Source organism: Lacerta agilis, chromosome 6, assembly GCF_009819535.1.
Source record: "Lacerta agilis isolate rLacAgi1 chromosome 6, rLacAgi1.pri, whole genome shotgun sequence".
Lineage (NCBI taxonomy): Eukaryota > Metazoa > Chordata > Lepidosauria > Squamata > Lacertidae > Lacerta > Lacerta agilis.
In genome coordinates this window covers 30,186,401-30,199,296 of record NC_046317.1, presented here as the reverse complement: position 1 = coordinate 30,199,296, position 12,896 = coordinate 30,186,401, and the positions used below count along the sequence as shown (strand labels likewise).

General features: G+C 39.6%; 1 protein-coding gene across 1 annotated transcript in view; it reads left to right on the top strand.

The window, feature by feature from the left end:
• The window catches only part of AK5 (adenylate kinase 5), an 82,033-nt gene that overhangs the window by 38,443 nt on the left and 30,694 nt on the right, over window positions 1-12,896 (top strand). Inside the window, exon 7 of the mRNA XM_033151786.1 lies at window positions 9,278-9,368. Coding sequence (XP_033007677.1) covers window positions 9,278-9,368 — 91 coding nt within the window. The remainder of the gene's footprint in view (window positions 1-9,277; window positions 9,369-12,896) is intronic.

The following is a 12,896-nucleotide window of genomic DNA, read 5'->3' as shown; positions in this document are numbered from 1 at the left end:
TGGTCCGATCACATCATGACTAGTTTAGCCCCAGAGAGTTTAAGAAAATGTGCTTTGAAACAACCAATTAATGAATATGTTCACATGTAACAGTTTTCCAGAGGAATTTATGGCCTCTCCCTTAAAAACACCTCATTTTCTCTCCGCAATTCAATTCTTATATGCACTATTTTAAATTCAGTGATCGTTGAGTAAGGGAGTAATTACAATTAATACTTTTTTTCTCATAAGGAGGCTCTAGCCAGTTATTTCTGTCTGGAATAACCAAAGTAGTTACCTTCAGTTGAACAGGCAAACTATCTTAGGTAACCTTATAAGCATTTGCCTTCACGAGAAAGCGATCTGACAGCAATAGGTAGATTGACCTACAAGTCAGTAGAGGAAGAGATAATCTTTAAAGCTGAAATACCATACTTACTTACCTTGGAGTAAATCCTATTAAACAGGGAGGCTTACTTTTGAATAGACATGTATAAGATTGTGCTGTAAAGTATGTGGGGCATAAGCTGTTTTGCCTGATTAATTTGTGCTGCAAGTACTCTATTCAAGGTCCTGGGTTCACATATTGGGTACAAGCTGGGAAACCAAAGGCTGAATCTGCAGGGCTTGTTCCAGAGGTCACTAGATTACACTCAGACTGTACCTTTCAGGGGCTATATAGCTCAGTAGTAGAGCACTTGCTGTACATAGGTTCCATCTTCAAGTAAAACACATCAAATAGCAGCGTTAGGGAGAAGCTTTGTCTGAGACCACAAACTGCTGCCAGATTGAACCATTAGACCCTTGGTCTGGCTCAGTGTAAAATGACTTACTGCATTCTTATGTGACTCCAGTACATTTAGTAAACCATCCTACATCTCTAGTTATTATTAGCTGTCTTGGAAAGTTAAGGATTCAAAATAAGGAGAGAAACTATGCTGAGTTTTAATACCTATGCCACTTTCCTCCACCACTGTAATTCCCTTGGCCAAGACACTTGTGTATATATTGTCCACTTCTATTATAGTTACTGATGACAGCCTGAGGGACAGAGCAAAACAACTTGACTAGTGCATCATTGGCAATGCAGAAAAAAAAGAAACGACAACATAGAACTTAAATATCTAAGAACTGAATCGGGGAGGAGAAATGGAGAGGAGTAAATAGATTTCTTCTGTCAAAAACGCTCAGCACAACTGTCATTACATTTTAAAAGCAGTTAAAATGCAATCAAAAGCCAGATTGACAGTATGGCCCTCCTCCTTCATTTTTTATCACATAATACTAACCAGTCATCCACTCAACACAAAGCAAACCTTCTCATTACTCACATATTAGCCTCACAGCAAGAGAACTTCCAATTAAGCATGGCAGTTTTCTCAGAGTATTTTTGGGGTTGGGAACACACACAGCACTCATCCTGTTGCTGGTTTGTACAAAGCGGGAACATGTTTTAAAATTGGTTTAATTAACAGATTCAATCAAAGCAGTGTAGACCAACCCTGTTTATATTTTCTTGAAAGTTTGTCCTATTGCAGAGAATTTTGTTTCATTTTGGTGTGCTCAGCTATGCCTAACTCTGCATAGGATGGGACTCTAAGCTGTAGTCCTTCAAATACTTACTAGGGAGACTTACCTGGTATTTCAAATTAACAAGTGGTAGGATGCAGTTGTTAACTACTACATCTGAGAGGACCAGTTTTATTTAGTGATCCTTAGGCATCGCCTGCTTATTTTTGAAGCCAATACTCTTCCCAGCTCTATTTGGAGATGCAGGGATTGAACCAGAGGCTTCTGCATGCAAAGCAGGTGCTATACCTCCGGGCTATGGATCCAAAGCTTTAACTGAGACACAACTCATTATTTTAGTCTCTTACCAATCGTGATTCATGAAAGATTGCAAGTTTACATTGACACAATGTTACATGTTTGCATGCCTAGATAAAGAGATGATAGATGAGGAATTTGGATATAAGAAATGTCATCAGCATTGTTTTGGGTTATGTGACCACTATGTTAATAGGATTGGAGAAATGTAGTATTGTTGCCAACAGGTTAGGACGAATGCAGCTTAGTTACATGATAATCTAACGCTATCAAGCAAATTATTAAACTACCATATAGGAAGAACTGATAAGAGTCAGTTCAGTAGCTCTCCAATGATCTCCTTAAATTATTTTGTGAATTAACGTTTAGAGACAATGTATATGTACTGTTACAACCCAAATATTATGTTTATTATTTTATTATTTGTTAAATTGGTATACCGCCCTATACCTGGAGATCTCAGTGCGGTTCACAGCACAGAATTTCAATATAAAAAAACACAAAATACATAATACAACAAAAACAAAGACAACTCAATGACAAACCTACCTATACAACGCTGACACAAACCTCACACATACACTATTTGAAAGAACGGAAGTGTGCTACCCTCATTCTCTCTCCCCCCACTCTTCTCCCCCAACCTTATACTGTATACAGTATTAAAGTCGCACATCAAATATGACTGATCTATAGAAAGGACTTTATGATCTGAAAATTGAGTTGATATATGTACTTTAGTAACCAAAGAAAATCTTTAAAAGAAACATTTTTAGAAATAACCCTCCCTTCCACAGCACATTTTAAAAGGGCATTAGATGTCAATAAGCCAAAGGTTAAAGAGGAATGTTTTTGCCTGTGATCACTTGTATTTATGGTGGTTCATATCATTCATATAGATGGACGTCCCAAAGAGGTTTATATCTGGCATCATGGTTTTACTATAGCAATGAGAAGCAAGTGTGGCTACTTTTTGATGGCAAGTTATTTGAGAACCATGTTTGATTGCACAGGCTTTAGCCTGCACCATGAGAGGGAAGGGGAGTGAGCAAGCCACCTAACTTAGCATGTGCTGCCAGAAAATGAACATTTTTAGGTTTCCTCTGTTATTTTGTTACTTTCAGAATATCAAAATAGAGGCATCATAACGTAAAGGTTAAACCAATTTAAAATGTTCATAAAGGTTTTCAGAAACAGGAAACATTTATTGTAATGGTATTTCTGGAGCAGGGGACAACGACATGTATTTCAAAACAGTTATTTTTGTTAACCATAAACTGCTAAGGGGACAGGGCTGTAGCTCAATGATAGATCACACGCTTTGCTGGCAGAAGGTCTCAGGTTCAATCCCTGGTGTTTCCATGAAGGGCTAAATCAGAGCTTTCCAAACCTTTCATGTTGGTGATACCCTTTTTAGACATGCATCATTTTGTGACACAGTAATTCAGTTTTACTAGCAAACTAACCCCTTTCCAGCCCCAAGAGGAGCGCGGGGAATGTTTGCATGACACATCTACACACTGTAGCCAACACACTAAACATGTTGTGACACACAGTATGGAAATCTCTGGGCTAAATAGTATTAGAAGTATAACAAAATTGTTTAGCCACCATTATAAAATAAACCAATTATTTTAGGGGATGTTGCTTAGTTAGACACAATTCTTTCAAAGAATTATTAACAGAGTTCACTGTAAATATTGAACTCTTTTTGGATTAATGCTTCTAAAATTGAGAATGTATTTCTTACTCAATGACTTGGCCAGGTTTTATTGTTCATTTCGAAAACAGTTGAGATAAACAAGAGATGGCCCTATAGTTTGGTGGCCTTTCACATGCTGCAACTGTTGTGGTTTCATTTCAACCAATAATGGGGGACTCTGAGTCCCACCAGCCCCAGCTTGCGTGGCCAATGGTGAGGAATGATGGGAGTTGTAGTCCAAATGCATATGGAGGGCAACAGACTCCCTGTACCTGATTTAAACATTTGGTAAGCGGGTGGCGCTGTGGGTTAAACCACAGAGCCTAGGGCTTGCTGATCAGAAGGTTGGTGGTTCGAATCCCCGCGACGGGGTGCCCCCGTTGCTTGGTCCCTGCTCCTGCCAACCTAGCAGTTTGTAAGCACATCAAAGTGCAAGTAGATAAATAGGTACCGCTCCGGCGGGAAGGTAAACAGTGTTTCCGTGCGCTGCTCTGGTTCGCCAGAAGCGGCTTAGTCATGCTGGCCACATGACCCAGAAGTTTTACGCCGGCTCCCTCGGCCAGTAACGCGAGATGAGCACCGCAATCCCAGAGTCGGACGCTACTGGACCTACCTTTACCTTTAAGCTGTTGTAAGAGAAATGTACTTGAAAGTCATTCCAGCCAAAGCCCGCTAACCTGCAGGACAGGCAATGACTGAGTTTATGATGCAGCTGCCAGAGAGGCCAATTCTCTGTTAATAACAGGAAAGTAGTGACTCCATAGTGGGAGAACATGGCTCCGTGGTGGGAGAATTGGAGTGCAAATACAAAAGATTGTTCCTGTTCATTTGTGAAGTGTTGCAGAATATGATCATATCCTAGCAACACCTTAATATATGCAAAAAGGAGGGTTAAAACAAACAATTTTGCTTAGTACTGCTGCTAGCAACTAAAACTAAAGCTTTTTTTTTTTAAAGCACAAGACATTGCTTTAGACTGAGCACTCGTCTGTCTCTTCAACAAAAATAGGCTTCAGGGTGTTGGGATTAAGGTGTGCATCAAACTGCACAGTGGAGTGTTAGCAGGAAAAGCAGGAGAGGCCCACTAAAATATAAATGAGCTGCTTGCCCTTTGGATTCATTCTTCATGAAACGAAACATTAATCCAAAATGAAGAACGACCTCAGGTATGGGGGTTCTGCCAGATGGAGTCAGCTGGAAATTAAAGCTGCTCCAAGCTTGGTGGGCAAGGCAAACACAGGAAGCTAAGAAATATTATTTTTGTCAGATGAAAGCATGCACAGCAGAGAACATGCGTAGTGCTGTGCAAGACCAGCAGCCTGATCTTTGGCAATTTTTCTTTGTGGAATGAGACTTACTCTCAACTAAGTGTGCTTAGGAATTTCGCTTGGGAATAAGTAGGAGGTTGACTTGGGGTGGATTTATGTCCTGCTTCCTCCTGTTCAATTCTTTGCCTGACAGAAAGTGAGAATATTTCTACTTTACTTAATATATGTAGGGTTTGGTGTCAGCGTCATTTGTGACACCCCACCCATCTCCCCACCCCACCCACCTCTCTCCCCCTTCCTCCCTAATGTCTCAACAAATAAAACTGATGCCGCATGGAAAAATACGAGAGAGAGATTGCATATAGAAATAGAAATACTTTATTGTCACTGTATCACATGTTTACAGTGAGATTAAACGAGCCCCCCTCCCGCCCACAATCTCTCAGTCCTTGTCACACTCTGTGTGCTGTTGTACTACCACCAACCCCAAACATCAGCTGCAATGTTGCTGTCTTCCATTCAGCAGCCTCATGGCCCATGGGTAGAAACTGTTCTTTAACCTGTTGGTTATCATGCTTATCATGTTTCTGTATCTCCTGCCCAAGGGCAGGAGATTAAAAAGGTGCTGGCCAGGGTGTGAGTCATCCCTGAGAATGTTTCTCGCTCTTCTGAGGCAATCTCACGATAACATCTAGCGGACTCAGGGGACAGCCCACGATTTCCTGTGCTTTTCTTCACCACCCTCATAGGGACTCTCTGTCCATGGCTGTCAAGCCAGCATACCACACTGTAATGCAGTATGAGAGAACACTTTCTATCGTGGACCAATAGAAGGAAATCATCAGTTGCTGTTCAACTTTGTTCTTTTGCAAGATCCTTAGGAAATGAAGTCTCTGTTGGGCCTTCCTAACCACCTGGGCTGTATTGACCTTCCAAGTTAGGTCTTCACTAAGATGGATTCCCAGGTATTTAAAGGAAGAGACTCTCTCCACACAGCCCCCCCCCCCGATGTACAACAGGGCTAGCTCCCCTCTCTCTTCCTCCGAAAGTCCAACACCATCTCCTTTGTGCTGATTGTTCTCAGAGCACCATGTGGATACCTTTTGAACCTCCTCCCTGTACGCAGATTCGTCACTGCCTGTAATTAAACCCATTATGGTGGTGTCATCAGCAAACTTAATAACTGCAGTAGATGTGTCAGATGAAATGCAATCATATGTATATAACGAATACAGGAATGGACTTAGCACACATCCCTGTGGAGTGCCAGTGCTGAGCTTTAGGGAGTTAGATGTAACAGGTCCAATCCTCACTCTTTGCATCCAATCTCTCAGGAAGTCTTTAATCCAATCACAGATGTTAGATGAAAGGTCCAGGTCCCTTAACTTTCTGATGAGAATGTCCGGAAGGATGGTATTGAAAGCCGAGCTATAATCAATAAACAGCATTCTGACATAATTCCCTGATATCTCCAGATGACTCGCTGCAAGGTGAAAAGCTGTAGCAATGGCATCATCTTTGACCTATTTCTCCTGTAGGCGAACTGGTGGTTATCAAAGTCCGGTGGAAGACATGTTCTAGATGTTGAAGGACCAATCTCTTGATATACCTTTGTAAAACAAAATCCTTAATAATAAAAAAAAGAAATTGAGAATAAACAAATTCCCCATTAGTTTGAATCTGAATTGCTCATTGATTGTTTCACAGTAATTCTGTTCACACTAGTTACTTAGAATACTGTTAAAAATGCGAAAGGTGTGATCTTTTGAGGCTTTTCCAGAGACCAGTTACGTACCTGAAAGTATGACATTGACTATTTGTGTTGCAAAGGTTGTTCATTTTTTCTGTAAGATTCATGTATTATATGGATGGGCGAGTTTCAAGCTTGTGGGATCTATTTGTTTGCTTACTAGATCCCTAAGATCCATCAGCTGGGGACAAGTGTTTGCATAGGGACTCAGTGGGGGAGACATTCACTTACGGTAAATAAAGGTAAAGAGGACTTCTGAATACATCCTCCCCCAGGAATTTGTTTTTGTTACCAAATGTGAGGTCTTAGTTTTTCACATAAAAATTAATGTATGGCTCCCCCCATCTCCCTTCCCAAATTTCTTCGTTTCAGCAGCATTTAGTCTTTATTTTTTATAATTTTCATTTATATACATTACAACAATTATTTAACCAAGTTTTAACATTTCCAAATTTGACTCCCTCCCCCCTCTTTCTGCGGTTCCTTATATTTATTTTCGTCCTTTCCTGCATCCTTCAAATTGCCTTAACTTATTCTTTTAATAGTCTACTCTCATATATATCTCATATATATATTTTAAACTGCAGGTTTTTACAATAATCCTGCCAATGTCTTGATCTGTTTATAGTTTGTTTATACTCAATAAACCACTTCCAATCCTTCTAAAAAGTTTCTTGTCTTGATTTATTATTCTTCCAGTAAGTTTCGCCATTTCTGCATACTCCATTGGTTTCTGTATTCAATCTTCTTTCCTTGGGACCTCTTCATCCTTCCACTTTTGGGCAAATAACATTCTTTAATCAGTGCTTTTTTTCTGGGTATACTCAAGGGTACGCAGTACCAACACCCCCTCCCCCCTAGTAAAAATGTGGTATTTACAATACTGTAATAGCTTCATGGTGAGTACCAGCACTATTTTTTCTTTAAAAAATTTTCTTTATTGAATTTATTTTGCAGATTACAAAAAGAAACAATAAACAATAAAAAACACAAATACACAGAAAAAAATTAAAGAAAAAGTCACTTCCCTCCCCCCACCCCCACCACACTGTGATGACTTCCAGCCTTTTCTGTATTGCTTTTTGTGATTCTTGGTTCGTAATATACCTGTATCTATTTTCTTCCTTTCCATTATTTATTTGTTTGAGCCCTTCACATGTCTGCTAAGAGATCAGCTTTTTCTACAAAACCTGTCAATAATCCTTAAACATTTTCCAGTCTTTGTCTATTTTCTGGTTACTTACTCCTTTGATTTCCCCTGTTTTTTCCGCCAAATTTTGGTATGTTATCATTTTGATTTGCCAATCTTCTTTACTAGGTATTCTATCACTTTCCCAATTTTTCGCTACTAGGAGTCTAGCGGCTGCTGTTGCATACATTAATATGCATCTATCTTTTTCTTTGATCTCATCATCTAGCATTCCTAATAAGAATAATTCTGGATTCTTCCTAAATGAATATTTGAGTATCTTTTTCAATTCCCTGTAAATCATTTCCAGCACTATTTTTTCTTAAAACAAACAAACCACTATTAATCCTTAAGATAATACCTAGTGGTCACAAACCTTTGCTGTTCTCCTCCCGTCTACATCAGCCCCCGCACCTTCCTCCCCCAGAATACAGGAGCTTCCACTTTTTTTTAGAGGGGGGCACAAATAACTTGATGAAATGGGCGTGTGGGGCCATTCCTAAAGTATGTTGCCCATTGTGGTGGAAGGAAATGAAAGAGGGGTTTTGTGTTGGTTATAATGGATAAAATACAACATGTTCCCCATTTTTGTATGGGCAAAATAGAAAGATTTCTTCATGAATAGACATATTTAATTGTGTTTTAATATAAGTTTCTTTGAGAGCCCGCTGAACAAAACCAGTAAGGTATAATGGATAGAGTGTTCAACTTGGACCAAGGAGATCTGAGTTCAAATCGCCACTCTACCATGAAGCCCAAAATAAAATCATTACCTTTCAGTCTAACTTATCTCACAACATTGTCGTGAGAATATAATGGCACAATCCCAATGTAAATCATTGGTATCCTTAGTATCTTCTTGGGAAGGTAGGTAACAAATTTAAACAATATTACTATTTGGGCACATATTTGAAAAATTTATTATTATTCATATCAATAGCTTTCTGTATAGTCATTTTAATCTAATTGCACCAACCATTGAAAAAATAAAGGAATGTAATGCCTGCTCCATCATTTAAGTAGATAAGGGATGGCTCAGAGAGAGGCAGGACAAGGGCTGTTGGGGGCTTAATGGCTAAGGCTTACATTTATTGTACTTCTGTAAACTGTAAACTGGCATGGGATTGCACCATTATGTCTTGGTACTTCAGCAATGCAAGAAAGCAAAACAGGTGTGCAGGCAATAATATAAGGATGACAATAGTAACTGCTGCAGTGCCTCTGATGTCAGTGGATAATTGTCGTTTGTTCTTGCAACATTCTTTCCCCCTCTATTTGGAATCATGGGGCACTATGCGCCTGAATGATTTTCTGTAGCGGTGTCTCTGCACAAGCCTACTCAGTTGGTTCACTACAGTAAAACAGAAGTGTGATTGATGTGTTTTGTTGTAGGGAATAAAGGAAGCCAGTGCAGATTCTACTGTGGTTCCATGCTTCAATTACATTTGGTATTTATAGGAATATTCCTCCTGGCTCTAAAAGACTTTGTATAATACCAAAGCATTCAGATAAATAACCTAACCTGTTTTGGAATGTCTGATTGCCTTCTGTTTTATTACTAGTTTGATGCTGAGAGAGATGAGGAAGAAGTATTCAAAGACATAAGCATGGCAGTTGACAACAAACTGTTTCCTCCTAAAGAACCTGTTGAAGGTGAGTTGATTATTAATCCCCAAATACTGTAGGACCAGCCTTGCTTTCACAATGTAACATATTTTCAAGATCAAAATATATTAATGCTTCAGAAAAGTATATTAATAAAAAAGTTAAATGTCATTGTTTTTGGGGGGGTTCCATGTCTATTATGTATGAACTAATATGTGACATTTTCTGAGCACTATTAATATTCTGTTGATATACAATATATAAGGTATGAGACAGGGATGGTTCACATATTCCCAAATTCATACTTGAAAAGTGCTACCATAAAGGGTTTTTAAAACCACATTCGGATCATAATGTGTTAAGTGATCATCACACATTACAGTGTATAAGGATGAATTGACCCATTTCTTTCTGAATATGATTTCTGTGTAAGATTTAGCAGTGTGCAAAGCAGCCCACAATATTTTTTCCTGGTAGCAGGCCTTTCTCCTACTAAAAACACAAAAACCCACTGGTATTTATTAGCATACTATAATGTTGTATGTGTGTGCATGTGCACTGTGTGATTTGTTTACAGTTCTGTAAACCTGGGAAATGCAAAAAAAAAAAAGTAAAAATAAGTAGATCTTGCGCTTCGAGGACCTCAGGTAACTCCCCGGAAATAAATTCACAGACTCATATTTTAGTTTAAGGTTGATGGGCAAAATTTAGGCCACAACTTTATTGATTACACAATGTGAGCGGTATTGGCTTAGGCATTGACAAACTATAACTGACTCCTGCCCACCCCGCAGGAGGTCTGGAAGGGTAAACCAAACGAGGGAGCTACATCAATGCAAATCAACTGTAGCTCACCTCGGGGTTCCTGTGGTCCTGGCATGGCCCTAGCCCTTCAAGCGGACTTCAGACGAGATCCAGGACCTCCCAATTGCTTTAATGGAGGGGCAGGTGATGGCCACACCCAGGGGCGTAGCAAGGTAAATTGGTACCGGGGGCAAAAAAAAATTGTCACCCCCCCAGGCATGGGAAGGTCAGGTGGTACCCGGTGCGGAAAATTTCTTGTCAACCCCCCCATTGATTCCACCACCCCCCGCAAAATGTTTTACGTTATTTCATATTTTCTTACAAAGGAATAATAACAAGTAATAATAAAAAAAACTTTTATTTATATCCCACCCTCCCCGGCCAAAGTCGGTCTCAGGGTGGCTAACATCAGATAAATAACATTGGTATAAAATCAAACAATAATTAAGTTACCTCCTAAAAACATCTCAAAATCAAATTAAAGTCTAATTAGATGGCTTTCCACAGGGTTAGGGTTGGGAACAGTAAGTGTTCTTTGAACTGAAATTTCAGCTTTCATGACATAGGAAAACAGCCAAGTGAACAGCTATTTTGGTGGAGGAGGGTCAAGATATTAACCAATATGCATGAAATTTCATATATAGCTATATAATCCCTAGTACAGTAAGTATAGTAAGATAAGACCTTCAGAGCAGGCATTTTCAAAAAAAAAAAAATCCAAAAAAATAATGTTCCGTGATAATTTGTCACCCCCTCCATTATGGAACCCGGGGCGGCCCGCCCCCCTCGCCCCCCCTGGCCGCACCTCCCCTCCCCCATCCACAACAAAGTCAATGCCTAATCACCAAAGTTGTGACGGTTGCTGGGAGGTAGGCGAAAACCAAATGGCCACTGCCAATCTGCCACGCGGACAAAATTCCTACCAGGCCCCTGCCACTAAACAGGCGACCAACCAAAGTCCCAAGTAAGGCCAAAGCACAGAAAACCAAAGCGGCCGGGTGGGTGGGTGTTCAGCAGTGCGAAACAAGTGGCTCTGACACGTCACGCTGCCGTTTATAAATCTTCCCCCTTCCCCAACCCACAAATCACTCTGATTGGGTGTCGCAACTGGCGTGATCATGGGACCGCCACAGAAACAACCAGGCTATGCCCAGCCTCTGGATGCTGTGGGAGCCCCAAGGTCCCGTGCAAAAGCAGGACCCTCCTTGAAGAGGATCCCATTTGTCAAAATTAGTCAAACTGTCATTTTAACCTCTACCTCTATTTTATTCGAACTATTTCTTCTGTCAAACAGAAGTAAGATATTAAAGAGAAATCCTTAATTATGATTCTTCCTTTCCTATTAGGGTGAGGGAAACCTATAAAAAGCTGAACAAAAGAATTAAAAGCCAAAGAGCCCTTTGCTTACATCAAAGATTTTAATAAAGCAATATTTTAATTCAGTTACTTCCACTACTAACATAATTTCTTCCTGCAGTGTATCTATTCCAACTTGCAGACTTTCAACAGAATGTTTTTGTAGCATATCCAAGCTTTTGCATCTTAAATTCCAATACTGTAATTGGTAGGAAGAAATTGTTTTTTAAAGGAAAAAACTACTTGCAGTCTTCAAAGACAATAATATATTCTTATTCATTGTTGCTTCCTAACATATAATAAGGCTGTTGCTAAGGGTAACAACTTGTCATGAAATTCTGCAGTTTATATATTTATATATAGAATTAAAAATACCTGAGGATAAGATTGAAGCACTTTTATCATTCTGATGCCAATCAATCTATAATAAATTGTTGTCTTAACAAGACAGCTTCTTGCTGTCTTCATAATTTCAAACCACTTTGCTAGCATTTTGTGTGTCAATACAAGACTTTAAACTTTAAAGCTGTTTTTATGTATCTCATTGTATATTTGTCCATAAACAAAAGGGCATATAGATGAGCAGTACAGTATCTCTCTTGGAGGTTATTTACAGTAGTTTTTCAAATCAAAAAATGAACAGATAAGATATAATTGAAGACATTCCTTAAAGAATTGCCATCAAAACCAGAGTATAAATTACAAACTAAAGTAGTGCCGAACTGTGTAGGGCAAAATAAACTGGCTTTGTGTCAGGCAGACGTATGGTTTCCAAGAATAAGCACTTACAGCAAAGGATTACCATGAAGGTGGAATGGTTACTCTTTCCTATCCCTGCCCATTTCCCCTATTGCAACTCCACCTCCCTGGTGGGCTTCTGGCTTGGGACGCCAAAGTACTAGAGACAGGAGAGGGAGGTTCAAAACAACCTGGATAATATTTGCAATGAAATATCAATATCCAGGAAAAAATTAAGCTGACTAGGTGGAGAGTAATTATATATTAGAAACCAGGAGCTGTTGATACCATTTTCTCAGAGCAGCAGACTAGGGAGAGGATTGTAGACTATGGAGAGGCCCCTTAAGGAACACCTTGCCCCATTATAACTCCCTTTGTTGCCACTGCATTTGAAGGGGAACAGAGTCAGAGGTTGTAGCAGCTGGATATCAGCCTGGGACAGGAATCCTTGCCACTACATAGAAACAGATTGACCATGTGAAAAAGAGGACAGAATTGTTGTGTAGGAGAGGGAATTTCAGCAGGCATAGCTGAAGGAGATAGGGCCAGTGAGTGTGTCAGTATATTTGAGGATTGTTTTCTATTTTGGTTCGTGGACTGGAATCCACCTTTACTATCCATGGTAGATAAAGACAATTTGGGAAGCAGATCGTGCAGTTAAGTTGAAGTGATACAGTT